The sequence below is a fragment of the Daucus carota genome, chromosome 9 (genome assembly GCF_001625215.2).
Source record: "Daucus carota subsp. sativus chromosome 9, DH1 v3.0, whole genome shotgun sequence".
Lineage (NCBI taxonomy): Eukaryota > Viridiplantae > Streptophyta > Magnoliopsida > Apiales > Apiaceae > Daucus > Daucus carota.
Genome location: NC_030389.2, coordinates 33017403 through 33031067, shown reverse-complemented (window position 1 = coordinate 33031067; position 13665 = coordinate 33017403). Strand labels below are relative to the sequence as shown.

At 37.0% G+C, this 13665-nt stretch overlaps 2 protein-coding genes across 2 annotated transcripts; one reads left to right on the top strand and one right to left on the bottom strand.

Moving 5' to 3' along the window:
* Positions 1-2057: 2057 nt before the first annotated feature.
* LOC108201466 (uncharacterized) lies at positions 2058-8245 on the bottom strand. The gene is made up of 15 exons (XM_017369746.2): positions 8237-8245; positions 8064-8130; positions 7887-7963; positions 7772-7802; positions 7582-7673; positions 7447-7498; positions 7288-7347; positions 7030-7218; positions 6896-6952; positions 6756-6812; positions 5761-6672; positions 5227-5685; positions 4878-5130; positions 3766-4781; positions 2058-3691 (listed from the first exon to the last, which is right to left on the bottom strand). The coding sequence occupies exons 1-15, from the start codon at positions 8243-8245 to the stop codon at positions 2058-2060; spliced, it is 4965 nt and encodes a 1654-aa protein (XP_017225235.1).
* Positions 8246-11433: 3188 nt separating this feature from the next.
* LOC108201464 (loganic acid O-methyltransferase) lies at positions 11434-12915 on the top strand. The gene is given in 3 exon segments (XM_064085385.1): positions 11434-11502; positions 11842-12486; positions 12556-12915. Coding segments are annotated over 3 exon segments (1074 nt in total).
* The last annotated feature ends 750 nt before the right edge of the window (positions 12916-13665 follow it).

Genomic DNA, 13665 nt, shown 5'->3' with positions numbered 1-13665 from the left:
CAACCTAAACTTTGAAGATTCAGAGATCTTTTGGTGGAGAATCTGGCCGTTTTGTTGAAGTGATGATGGCTCGTAATGTGTTTTAAACACGCAGTACGCGAGGAAACACAAATCATCATCATTTGCAATATTTCGTAGAATATTAAGCTGCTGGGTCGGGGTGTTACCTCGAATCAAGTTTTTACATGCTTTATAGCAAAGAGCTCCTTTGACACCAATCGCCACAGTGTGCTTAACGAAATTGTTGAAGACCCTACATTCTAGATTCTTGAAGGGTTCGACAACCTCGTGCACCCTACTCCAGTCTAAATTGTGTAGGAGTTTGGTAACAGCTTCTGGGGTTTGGAAACGAAACCAGACTTGGATGAGGAAGAATAGGTCAAGAAAGCCATCCTGCTGCAACAGATGACATATTTTCAGGAGAATGTCGATGTCGAGCAACAGCAGGGGGGAGATTGGTCGACTGGATCTGGCCATTTTTTGGAGAGGTTTAGAGGAAGTCTGCTTCATTTTGTTTTGCTCAGAAATTTTGTAATGGCATGCAAAGTATCCAAGGGTATAAGTACTAAGACAACAGCTCTGACTTTTCATATCCAGCGTGTGTAATTTAATTAAACTAAAGGCAGTGAACAGACCAGCGTGTGCATTAATTTTTTGGGAGTATTTCTTTTTTCATTTTACATTTTACAGTGTACTCATCCGTTTGATTTTCCATGTCATTCAATCAGTTCTAAAACTTGTAGTGAATGGGGGTTGATTGTAATTATAATAATTAAATTAGTAAATAAACCATGTGTATAACATTTGTTTTTTATGTACAACGTAATATGCAATTAATAGAACATAACTATGGAAAAATCTTATTTGCTATAAGTGGATTCTCATTTTTAAACTGAAATACTTACATGTATAATATATTTATATTTATGTTTCTTTATTCAGTGTTATAAAAAGCGGGAATCAGAAAATCGACTATTAATCAAAATCTGAAATAAGATCATTATTCAGAATTATTTTAATTCGGTATTGGAATTCGTTTAGTATTATTCGTGTTAGTTTATTAACAAATACAAATTCGAATTCAAAATTTAGAAAATATTCGGTTCATTAACAAATACAAATTCGCATAGATAAAAAATATAAATGAAGATTCGCTATTTGCTTAATTATTCGGAAATTATATATTATATATATAAATATATATATATATATATTATTTTATATTATATAGAAAAAAAATTATATTTCTTATTTAATAGGGTTATGGATTATTTTGGGACAATATATTAAATTAAAGCAGCCCAGTCCATATAGTAACAGGTTGCGCCGCTGGAAGTTCTATTGTATGATCTTGGAATTAATCAAGGCGTATTCAACTTTAAATTTTGGTTTTAATTTTAATTTTATTTTCTTTCAATCGGATGATTGTGGTCTGTATAATTAGTACTTTATAATTTGCCTAAAATGGTGAAACACGAGAGTTTATAACTTTTGTCAAGGGCTAGCACTTCAGTTATTTAGTTCCATCTTGTTTTAATTGAGTACTTTAAACGAATACAAATAGTTCGTGAATCTAACCGAATCCGAATACGAAAACAAATAATTATTTGGATAATAAACGGATACAAATTCGAATATATGTATTTGAACCGAATACAAATATGAAAATTAAGATATTAGTTTCGAATTCGTTTCGTGAACAGCCCGACATATATCTAGCCAAGTGATCATATTTCTGTCCAATTTTCCAATGATAATATCTAATACAACAGTAATGAGTAATTTATTTCAAAAACAATCATCAAAAATAATTATACAAAATTATATAATACAAATTTAAAAATTGTATATTTTTTGAATTTATATTTTAGTAAAGAATCATATTGAGGATATATGTACAAATATCCATCAATATAATATGACAAAATAATTTAAAACAGACGAACAGTAGCGCATGTGTGATAAGTAACTTTCACAAGAACTAAGAATCAAAGCAAGTAAGTTTCGTGCATAAAATAATCTGATGCTGAAATAAACTTGGCACCAGTATCCTAAATTCATGTCAAGTTATAAAAAACTTCCGGATAAACAACATTTTGAGTTCTGGTAGTGCACTTGCCGAAATCGTCATCTATGAAAATCTGAAGTCCTTCAGGAGAGGTAACACGACTGATGGCCACGTACAATTGACCATGGCTGAATACAGGTTTGGGAAGATATAAACCAACGAAAGAGAGGGATTGACCCTGGGATTTGTTGATTGTCATTGCATAACAAATTTGTAGGGGCAGCTGATTCCGAATAAATTTGAACGGAAGCTTTGTATCACTGGGACAACATTCAATCCTTGGTATGAAAAAACGTTGCCCAGCAGACGATCCACATATAACCTCACACTGAACAGAATGTTTTAGGCATTTTGTGACAATCATCCTGGTTCCATTGCATAGTCCGACAGTTTGATCAAGATTCCTCATCAACATGACCATTGCACCTTCCTTCAAAATCAAATGATGAGCGGGAACACCAGGCATATTAAGATTGTGCAAGTACTCAGATGGGAAACACATAGGAAATTCACTCTCTGAACCACCAAAATCCTGCGCATCATCTCGACTGTAATATGATACTGGATCACCAGGCAATTTATCAACAATAACAGAGTTGATATACGAAGCAGTTTTGTTGGTCGGAGTAAGGATTGCTCTTTCGCCAAGATACTCTGGAGAATGATACATTTTCTCAAGGTCTGGAAACACAGCATCAATCATTTTCTGTGATGAGTTGGAATCAGATAAATTGCAGTACCTTGGAGGAAGATCTACATCAAACTCACTGATATCAGAGTTACCAGAATCAACTTTTGAATATGAACCATCTCCAATAGAGAGAACCCATTTGGCAAATTGCCTCAACACCTCATCACGCGCAGCATCATCTGATCGACCCAAACGCATATTACGGTTTAGGATGAAAACTGTGCAAAACCTCCATATTCGTGACCGGGTGATGCTAGAATTGACAGTGTCTGCACGAGAGGCAAAAGGAATGACAGGAAGAACTTGTCGGAAATCACCACCAAAAACAATTGTTATTCCTCCAAAAGGTTGATGATATCTTTCAGGATGAACTGATTTCATTAGATCACGCAGTGTTCGATCTAAACATTCAAAAGCGTATCGGTGAGTCATTGGTGCTTCGTCCCATATAATTAAGCTGGTTTCTCTAATCAGAGCAGCAATATCTGAGTCATGGGATATGTTGCAAACTGAAAAATCGTCAAGAATAATTGGAATTTTAAATCGAGAGTGAGCTGTACGTCCACCTGGAAGAAGAGTTGCAGCTATGCCAGAAGATGTTACAGGCAATACAATCTTACGATCAGCACGTAACTTGTGTATCAATGTTCTCCACAAAAAAGTCTTCCCACAACCTCCGCTCCCATAAACAAAAAAAACACCACCCTGTTTCTTTTCTACTGATTTCATTACCTCTTCGAAAACATGCTTTTGTTCTTCGTTGATATTCCCAAATAATTTGTCAAATTCATTCTGCATCACAGCAACGTCGTAGTTCGTCTCATCAAGGATGAGATTATTGGTTCCGGTGTTCAAAAAAATAGGAGGCGGTTGAGGTAGCATTGGAAAATCAGACAAACTCTTCCCAACACCCTTTAACAGCTGATGAATATCTGAAAATGAAAACAAAAGATTGTAAGGGGACACGTAATTGTATTATTACTTTGTGTGAAAAAATTATTGTTACTTGCAAGAGCATGATACATAATTTCTTCCTCAGTGAGAGTCAACACTGTATTGCCAGTGGCTTTTCGACGATTGTGTAATATATCATCAGTCAAGGATTCAATATGCGAGGACCATAATTTGAAAACATCATTTACTTGGCAATTGACAATGATGTGCACAAATAGCTGCCTTATCTGTGATGCAAATCCACATTTGGCACACTCTGCAATTACCTCATGCCATTCGTTGTCATCGTTGAGAAAACCATAATGATTCGCTGCTTCCTGAAATGAATTGTATACTTTCCCATCTATAGTCCTCAAAGACTCAAATGATACAGGGCCTTTTATCCTAGAAAGCAGCATACGCAGATACCATACATCGCCGCTACTATGGTGGCAGTATGTCAGGCGCCCAATTTGAAAACCTTTCTTCCGAGGAGTCCACATACACAATTTATCATTCCAAACATAGTGCTTTGGAATCTCATCGTATGTATACTGTTGAGCACAGTTGTCAATAGAATTAAGGTGGAAAAAAGCCTCCAGTTTGCTTCTGCGATTTTTTTCTCTATTGGCAATCTTCTTCAAAGGTTCATCAGATCGGAAAGTACATGGTCGTTTGCCAGGAAGGTGGAAAGGAAGTCGCTCCACAGAGATTGACCTATGATGAATGTCAAAACCAAAGGTGCGATAAGCAGACTCAGCACCGCAAATATAACGCCCATCAAAATATTGTTGAATCTCGTCTACAGGATCTTCAGGTTGACTCTTTGGCATTGGTCGGGAACCACGTACTTCAACAGTTGCCCTATCAGGACCTTTCAAGCAGTATTTAAACAAATACTTGATGCTGCGAGCATGGCAACATATCTCGATATTAATATGACATTGGTACTTAACCAACAAATCTCTATTGTAGGGGACAACATACTGGTTATCAAGCTCGGCATTTCTAACTTTTACTGTGATACCAGTGTTCCTCCTCTTGTAGACTGGGAATCCAGATTCATCAAAACTTGTGCTGCTTGCATACCTACAAATATTTTAAAATTGTGAGGAAAAATGAAATGAAAAAATGAAAGTGGTTGAGATCTGAAAAGTTTAACAAAGTTCGAAAATATATACTTACTTTTTGGGGAAATGCCTGGAACACTTGTGATTAACCATGCAGGGTGATTTTGGGAATTCAGGGCCACATGGTCCATGTATCATAAACTGTTTGACTGCTTCATAACCAGTTGGATCTGTTTCTGGATCGGGGATTTCAGCCGAGACGAATTTGTCAACATTCCGTTTCAGTTTGGTTTTGGAATCATTATCCAGCCATATGAGCATATGCACATGAGGTAAGCCGCGCTTCTGGAATTCAACAACATACATAACTGGAAAAAAAAAATCCTCATTTAATTATAAAATTGTTATAACTTTATGAATTTACAAATATACTTTGAATGAAAAATCTGCAGGAAAGATTGTACCTCCAATGCATTTCCCAAAAAAACCTTCCTGGCGGATATCATTCAGAAGTTGAGTGAGTTTAAGCTTAAAAACCCGAGCTATTATATCAGGATTGTCAACAGGTGTACCAAAAGGAATCAGCTTCATCATCTCAATAACTTCTGGCCACATAGGATTAGAGGTCATTGTTAAGAAAATATCAGGATGGCCAATATGACGACAAACAGCAAGAGCATCCTGAAAATTTTGTTGCATATAGCGCTTTGAACCCACATAGCCAGCTGGTAGAATGAAACTTTTACCAAGGTTGGATTTGTCTGAATCACCAGATCGTACAGAATCACATATGTGGCTGTAGAGTTCACTCCTGAGTGTTGTCTGGTGGGTTCTGTACCACCACAGTCGTGCCTGCTCTATTGTTGAGAACGCATCTACAATATACTGTTGAAATAATCGTCCTCCAAGTCTCGGAGTCATACCTGCAAAGTGTCGATTGCAAATTAAATACTAACATTACGTGTATAATGGTGAGTTTAATTTAAACTATTACAAACCTTCATTGTGCCGGACTTGTAGTCTGTATGCGTAGTAGTCCTTCAGTGTGATGCTCTCTCTCGTCTTACCACGTTGTTCTTCAGTTGACTCATATTTTAGACCTAGGTGAAAACCATCTTCACCGCCAGGGAAAAGTAGAGGGTACTGCAAAGCCATCAATTTGGGGTGAATGTTGGTAATACGCTGCAGCCCTGTTTTGATGTCTTCAACAATTACATCGCGACTTTCATCAGTCTCCTCCTGATCTCCAACCAGAATTCCAGCAACTTCGTTCGAAGGACCAACGCGATTCTCCCTCCCATCAGTTGCGCGGGAAACTTTCAAAAAAATATCCAATTCCACAACTTCATTGTTTTCAAACCTATCCCTAGCGCTCCTAAATTTTTTCACAAGCTCATTCTTTTCATCCAACATTACAATCAGACCGCTAACAATCTCCTCATCTATCTCATCAGACCTATCCACCTCAACCCACCTAAGTCTATTCTGAACTTCGTTGGCTGTGTCGTATATATACAACTGACAGAATTTTGGATCTTTCCCTTCATCTGGAATCAAGGTCCCAAAGAGGTGATGATTCTGCCCATTCAGCTTATATACATAAGGTGATCCTCCTTTGTTTATAGATGAGTCGACATTCCCACCAGTTGATGTGAAGGCAAACATAGAATTGTACACTCGCGTGTTACGGTGAAAGTGCGGACCTTTCAAAGGGTCATTATAAAGTTGCCATAGGTATGACGGAGTCCTTGGAGCTGGTGGAAGCTTTATTTTACCATTACCACAGCATATATTATATTTGAACAATCCTTTCTTCACACCTTTGTTACATCGTTCTTCAACCCACATAATTGACTGGCATTTAACACATCTACCAGTTGGAGGACCAATGAAACCGTAACCTTTTGGAACTGCAGGATATCAATGTTCATTACTGCAGTTGTAATTAGTTGGGTAAGCCAAAATGTTCACAAAAAAATGATTAATATGAAACCTGGTTTAAGGTTCTTCTCATATCGGGAATTGAACTCCTCAGCATGTTCCTCGTAATCTGATAAAAAACAGGAAAAAAGAGTTTGTTAGAGTGTGTGCATAACAATAATTCCAATGTATTTGAGAAGTTTCTGCTTTCACCATCAACTTCAAGGAAGTCATCGTATAACTCCTCATCACCAATAAATGAAGATTCTCCTGTATTGTAGAAGGACAAAGGTCAAAATAAACCTCAAATTGGGATGTTGAAGTCCTTTTGAAAATGCAAGACTAACCATCATCAAGGTGTGTTGGAATAACCATTTTATTAACTGGATTTGTCTCTTCAAATAAAAAACTCTTGGTAATAGAATCAACAACCTCGGGTCGTGCACGTCTTGCCTTCTTGGTTACTCCTTTAGGTATATGTTGAGATTCACAATCAGGGTAAGCAATCCCTGCCTTCCTCCTCCTCTCTTGGACACCTGCACATTTATCTTTTTATTGCAGAAACATAACATACATAAAACAGCATTGATCATTTGGAAAAGTACCCGCTGGATGGTCAACACGAAGCGAGCCTTTCCTCTGGAGAGGGGTAAACTGACTACTGGCTGTAGCATAGAAAAGTGGTATTAAAACACCAAAAAAGGGTTTAAAAACTGCAATGTATTAAACTCAATTACAAAACGATGCTGGTTTAAGAAAATTACGAATTGTGCTTTCAGGTGAAAACAATCCACTGGTTGGAAGATGAACTTTGGCCTGTCAAGTAAATTGATCAATTCCTAGTCCAAATGAGTACCATGTTCAAACAAACACTGTCCGAAAAAAAAAAAAAAAAAAACCTGGCTAGAGAAATTGTAAGAAATAGGTGATCTTGCAACACATTCATTGCATGCAGCAGCCAAACCTCTCTTACTGGTAACATTTTTGTTTACTGTGATGAGTCAGGCAAACATAAACGAAATGTAACCATAAATTAAAACAATGTAATCTAGGAAAAGTTTATCCGTGTGTGAAATTTAAGTATACTACCTGTTTTTTCAATACTGGGTGTAACATTTTCCTGCAAATTAAAAGTTAACAAATGTTTCAATATTGATGTAATTCTATAAAGCTACTTCCAACAGTATGATGAAAAGGGGCTTGCCTTCTGCAAAGCAGCAGGAATCCGATAAGGGCTTGATACATTTGTAACATCACCCAAGGGCTTCCTAGACGATTTACCTAAGCCGGAGTTTGAACCAACAATTGAGTAATTATAACAAACACATTGCATACTAAGCAACCAAGTACACAATTAAAAATAGGGGAGTAAAAAACTAACCCACAACTGTTTTGTTCGAGATTCCGCCTACAGTAGATACAGGCCCTCCATCTTGGCATTCGATGACCTAATCGATAATGGTGTGATTGAGAAACATAAACCACATACGGAGAACTGTCATGACAAAACAAAAGAAATAACATAACCTGGGAGAAGAAGATTATACAACTAACCTCATCCATGAAGATACAGAGCGAGGCTTGGAAAAACAAATGAAGCTCCTAGTCTGAAGGAGGAAGAGAAAAAGAAGCTCTGGATTTCAAATTCAAATTCAAACAATCTGAGAATGAAATAAAAAATACATAGCATTGATTTGTGAGGGAACATAAGGATTGTCCAGGAGTCTGATCTTTAACCCAGAAGACCAACCCGCCAAAATCTTTGAAGTTAGATATTATAGTACATACCAACCTCCCATTCACGTGATTGACCCAGCTGGAAGGTGGTCCACGTGCGGTTGAATTGTTTTTGTTAAAAAATGAATGGCATGATATGTTATTAAGAGGGTGAAGAGGGGCATTGGTAGTAAAAAGCCTTGAAAAATGGGAGGAGTATCTATCTATTTATAGATATTTGGTTCCGCCACTGTTTACCATCAGGGGCGGATGGAGAATTGTTTTCTGAGGGCACCAAACAAATTTTTGAAAAACACCTGTATATTTTAAATTTTTTCGGGGGAATTAGCACCTGGAGGCTTAAAGGACATCCTGCAAGCCTAATGAATCTGAACCATGGCCTCATCGAAGTTTGTCACGTCTTAGGATATGCATTGGAAGAGATAGTTAAAAAGGTCTAAATCATTTCAAGCAAGCAAGTATTAGTATTTTTGAGGTTTATGAAATTGCCTGACTACTGAAATTACAGGGACTGATCAAGGAAGAACTCATGGACTCGTTCAATCTGCCAGTCTGCACCATCTGAGGTGATGAAAGTTGTGACAAGTGATGAGCATTTTAAACTGTACCAATTTTTTTCAGTGTTAATAATTTAAAAAATTATCTCTGTGGAAATTAAAACCAACATTTGCAGAAGTTCCAGACAAGGAGACTGTGTTCCCTAGAGTCCCTGCTAATGATACTGAACTAGTAAGCTTGAAAAATTCGCAAAATATGATATGCATATATGTGAATGCACTGTATTAATCATATTAATTGTAAGTTTAAGTTCGCAAACTTGTCGTGACTACATGTTTGCAGTATCTTCATCATTCATGTTTATAAAGTTGTCGCGATTGTCCTAGTTAGTGTGCTAAACAACAAACAGGAGCATGGTCGCGCACATACAAATATAACTGCCGACCCTCAAGTACTGACTCTTTTAGTAAAATATTTATGGCAGAGAATTTTAAGCGAAAGTTCTCTGTAAGAGAGCCTCAGAAGCACAACAGCTTCCAAATAGGTGTCCTAACTTGGGATCTTGGACAGAATCAATGGCCTCAAGCAGTAGTTCAGCGGGGGACTTAAACAGCTAAAAAATAATTTGCACAACCTCGGATGGTTTAGTTGTACATTATTTATAACGCGGTTAATCTACATGTGTCCTTGTGGTTGAAGCATTTACCTGAAAAGTTAGACTAAAATATGATAGCGGGATGGAAAACGCTGTGGCTGTGAATGGTGGAGATGGCCCTAAAAACTACACCAGGAATTCCAGGATACGGTACTCCATCTGCTTGAACCAGAACATCGATCACATAATCCACATTTACACTCTGCACACACAAATTGATATTGCAATGGTAGTCTGATAAACACATGTTCATATGTGCTGCATGGATTTGAAAAGTATTTACACTATGTGTTGAAGTTCTAGCATATGCTAATAAGTAGGCATACATTTCAGTTAAGATTTGTTTACTGCAGCGGCATTGATGATGTAATTTTAAGTTTCAGGTACAGTCTTTATCGCGTAACAAAATGATCTAAGTTTTATACTTATAGATGTACAGTAGTACATGATTATTATTACAGGAAGAGTCATTGGACCTAACACTTTTTCATGTGTTAAAACTATAATACAAGAAGTGCAGCTCAAGTTCAATGCTAATTTCCAGGGTTCATCAGCCGCCCTGAGTTCCAAGTTTTCTTTAACGACACCTTTAGCAATGACTTCAACACGCTATTCAATGCTCTTCCTGTTAATAAATTGTACATGGCAGCTGGAGTTACTGGCTCTTTTTTTGGTCAATTGTTCCCAAAAGGTCCATGAATTTCAAGCACTCTTCGTTCCCTTGTCAATGGCTTTCAGAAGTTCCTAGAGAAGTACTGCTAAAGGATTCCAGGGCGTGGAATAAAGGCGAAATAAGTTATGTTAGAAGTTCTTGTGAACTCAAAAAGGTTTTCGCTGCTTAGTTTATGAGCGACTTTAAAGCTTTCATCAGTGCAAGATCTGAAGAATTGGCTCCTGGAGGGTTAATGGTCATATCCAACCCTTGCAAGAACGATGAATCTGAACTATGCATATTGGATCCAATGGATGCCTTGGGAGATGCGTTCATTGATATGGTTAAGGAGGTAATAATATATCTCTACCTTTTGCAATACTCTTGAGTTGAATGACATTGATTAACTACTGAAATCACAGGGTCTGGTAGAGGAAGAACTTCTCGACTCGTTCAATCTACCAATGTATGTACCAACACCGTCTTAAATGATTAAAATGGTGTTGGCGGATGGGCATTAATTTCTCAGGGTGGAGGGATCATTTGTGAAAATAAATCTGAGTTCTGCTGAAATAAGTAGATATTCTTGTTCCCCTGTAAAAGCATCTTTACGGTGATGATCGACTTGTCTAGCTAAAATGTTGAATTAGCTAGTCACCGGAGAGTATGCACTCTGATTCTAGTTTGGTTTTCTTATCTTCATTTTTCATTATCTTTGTAATCTTATTACTACTAATAAATTAAGTAACTGGAAAGTGATATACCGGGACAAGGGCAGAATAAGTAACGTTAGAAGTTCTTGTTAAGTCAAAAAGGCTTTCGCAGATCTGCTAATAAGTGGCTTCAAAGCTTTCATCGGGCAAGATTGGAGGAACTGGTGCTTGGAGGTTTGATGGAGATGGCCTTATCAGTTCCTTGAAAGCCTTATGACTTTACTTATTAATTTCAAAAATCTTTAAATATATATTGTAGTAGCATTTTGATCACTTAATTAGATTGATTAGAATATTAAATTAATTTCAGGACCATAACACACATGTCTCAATAGCTTGGCCCCCTCACTAATTTCAGGACCGTAACACAACTGTCTCAGTAGCTTGGCTCCCTCACCACCTAGCCTAGACTAGCCAATCTATGAATAAAAGAGAAAAAGATAACAAAACAACTAGTGTATGTCAGCCAGAAATCAGAGCAAGAAATAACAGAGGGATGGAGTACAATGTAGCTATGAATGGTGGAGATGGCCCTAACAGCTACACCCGGAATTCCAAAATACAGGTACTTGATTTGCACGAACCTAGCTGCACATCGATCAAACAATCTCCTTGCGCACACTGATAAACTAATTATGCACTGATAGTCTGATACATCATACAAGCACACATGTTTATATATGCTCCATGGATTCGAAAAGCAAGTACATTATAAATTTATGTTCTAGCATATGCATTATAAGTTCGGTTGCTGCAGCAGAATTACTAATATATTTCAAAGTTTCAGATACAGTGTTTAACGCGTACCAAAGTGATATTATAATTATAGATGCACTAAAACTTGGTTAGCTTGCTTATAATGGATTCAAATGTTATATGCAATGACATGATTTATTTATGACAGGAAGAGGCATTGAATGGTACAAAATCGCTGTTAATTGGATGCATAAGAGACCATCTGGATTTACAGAAAAGTTGCAATGTTTTCAGGATCGCAGACCTTGGATGCTCAGTAGGCCCTAACACTTTTTCATGTGTTAACACCATAGTACAAGAAGTGCAGCTCAAGTTCAATGCTCAATTTCCAGGATTCACCAGCCTCCCCGAGTTTCAAGTTTTCTTTAGTGACACCTTTAGCAACGACTTCAACACCCTATTCAATGCTCTTCCTTCGGATAGGGTGTACATGGCAGCTGGAGTTCCTGGCTCTTTTTACGGTCAGTTGTTCCCAAAACGGTCCATGAATTTCATGCACTCTTCTTTCTCTTGTCATTAGCTTTCTGAAGTTCCTAAAGAAGTACTAATAAAGGACTCCAGAGCGTGGAACAAAAGCAGAATAAGTTATGTTAGAAGTTCTTGTGAAGTCAAACAGGCTTTCGCTGCTCAGTTTATGAGCGATTTTCAAGCTTTCATTGATGCAAGATCTGAAGAGTTAACGCCTGGTGGGTTAATATTCATATCCATCCCATGCAAGAGCAATGAATCAGAACTATGCATCTTGGATTCAGCGGATGTCTTGGGAGACGCTTTCGTTGACATGGTTAAGGAGGTAATAATACATCTGCCATGTACATTTTTTTGAGTTATATGTGACATTAATTAACTTCTTGAATTATAGGGCCTGGTAGAGGAAGAACTTTTCGACTCGTTCAATCTACCACTCTACATACCAACACCGTCTGAGTTGATTAAACTAGTGTCCAGTGATGAGCATTTGAATATTCTCAAGGTGGAGGAATCATTTGTCAAAGTAAAGCTGAGTTCTCCTGAAGATATTATGTTTGAAAGTTCTCATCTGAGAGCAGTTATGGAAGGCATTATAAAAAAACACTTTGGGCCAGATATTCTCATGGATGACCTTTTTCACCGATACTGCAATAAACTCAAAGTATTCTCAAACCAGTTTAAGAATTATGACAAGGTTGGTATTGTTTCTGTAGCTGTTGAACGAGTGATCATGCAGGATGAACTCGTTTAGACGAGTAGATACTCTTGTTCCCTTGTAAGAGCATCTCAAAGGAGGTCACTTTGCTAGCTAAAATGTTAATTTCAGAGAGGATTCCCCTTCAATTTTTCTTCAGTTTTCTTTGCAAGAAAGGTTTGGCTAGAAATTTATCATTCAGTGTCTGAATGGTATTTATAATACCTTTTCGGAAAGTTAATACTATTATCTTAGTGAAATACAATTTTAATTTGATTTATGTTTATTATTATCATAGAAGGTTTTATATCCATCTATGAACATCGAATGTGTTGTATTATTATCTTCTACTGAAATAAAATCCTAAAACTTTTCTAATTATTTTGTAGTGGATCTTGAAGTTTATAGCTTTGAATTTGTGCTTAAGGATTCCATGTTTTTAACAACCAAAACGCCTGTTTTTCTAACTCTCCTACTTGTGTTGGTTTTTTAGATACAAGAGGGAGATAGATATAATATATTGGGTGGAAGCCTATGGGAGAGACATGGAAGCTTATTATTTTATTCATCATAATACTCTTTATATAGAGTTTACATCAAACATAAAGCATGTTTAGTGCCGCTCATCTATATCTATATCTATATCTTCTTAATGAGCGCACAGCCCGTTTAGCATTTTTACCCATGGATTACCCGCTTTTTACCCAGTTCACAGCGGTACAGAGCTTTAACAAATGACCCGTTTTCATAAAAGATAACCAGGAGTGCCGAAGTCAGTTGTTCAGATAGCAGTACTTTAATTTATCT

What these genes read in the sequence shown, in the direction of transcription:
- LOC108201466 (XM_017369746.2), bottom strand. An exon ending in TGAGAAGAACCTTAAACCAG is followed by an intron (nt 6,673 to 6,755) that starts GTTTCATATTAA and finishes GATATCCTGCAG; the next exon opens with TTCCAAAAGGTTACGGTTTC. An exon ending in TTTTGGGAAATGCATTGGAG is followed by an intron (nt 5,131 to 5,226) that starts GTACAATCTTTC and finishes TTTTTTTTCCAG; the next exon opens with TTATGTATGTTGTTGAATTC.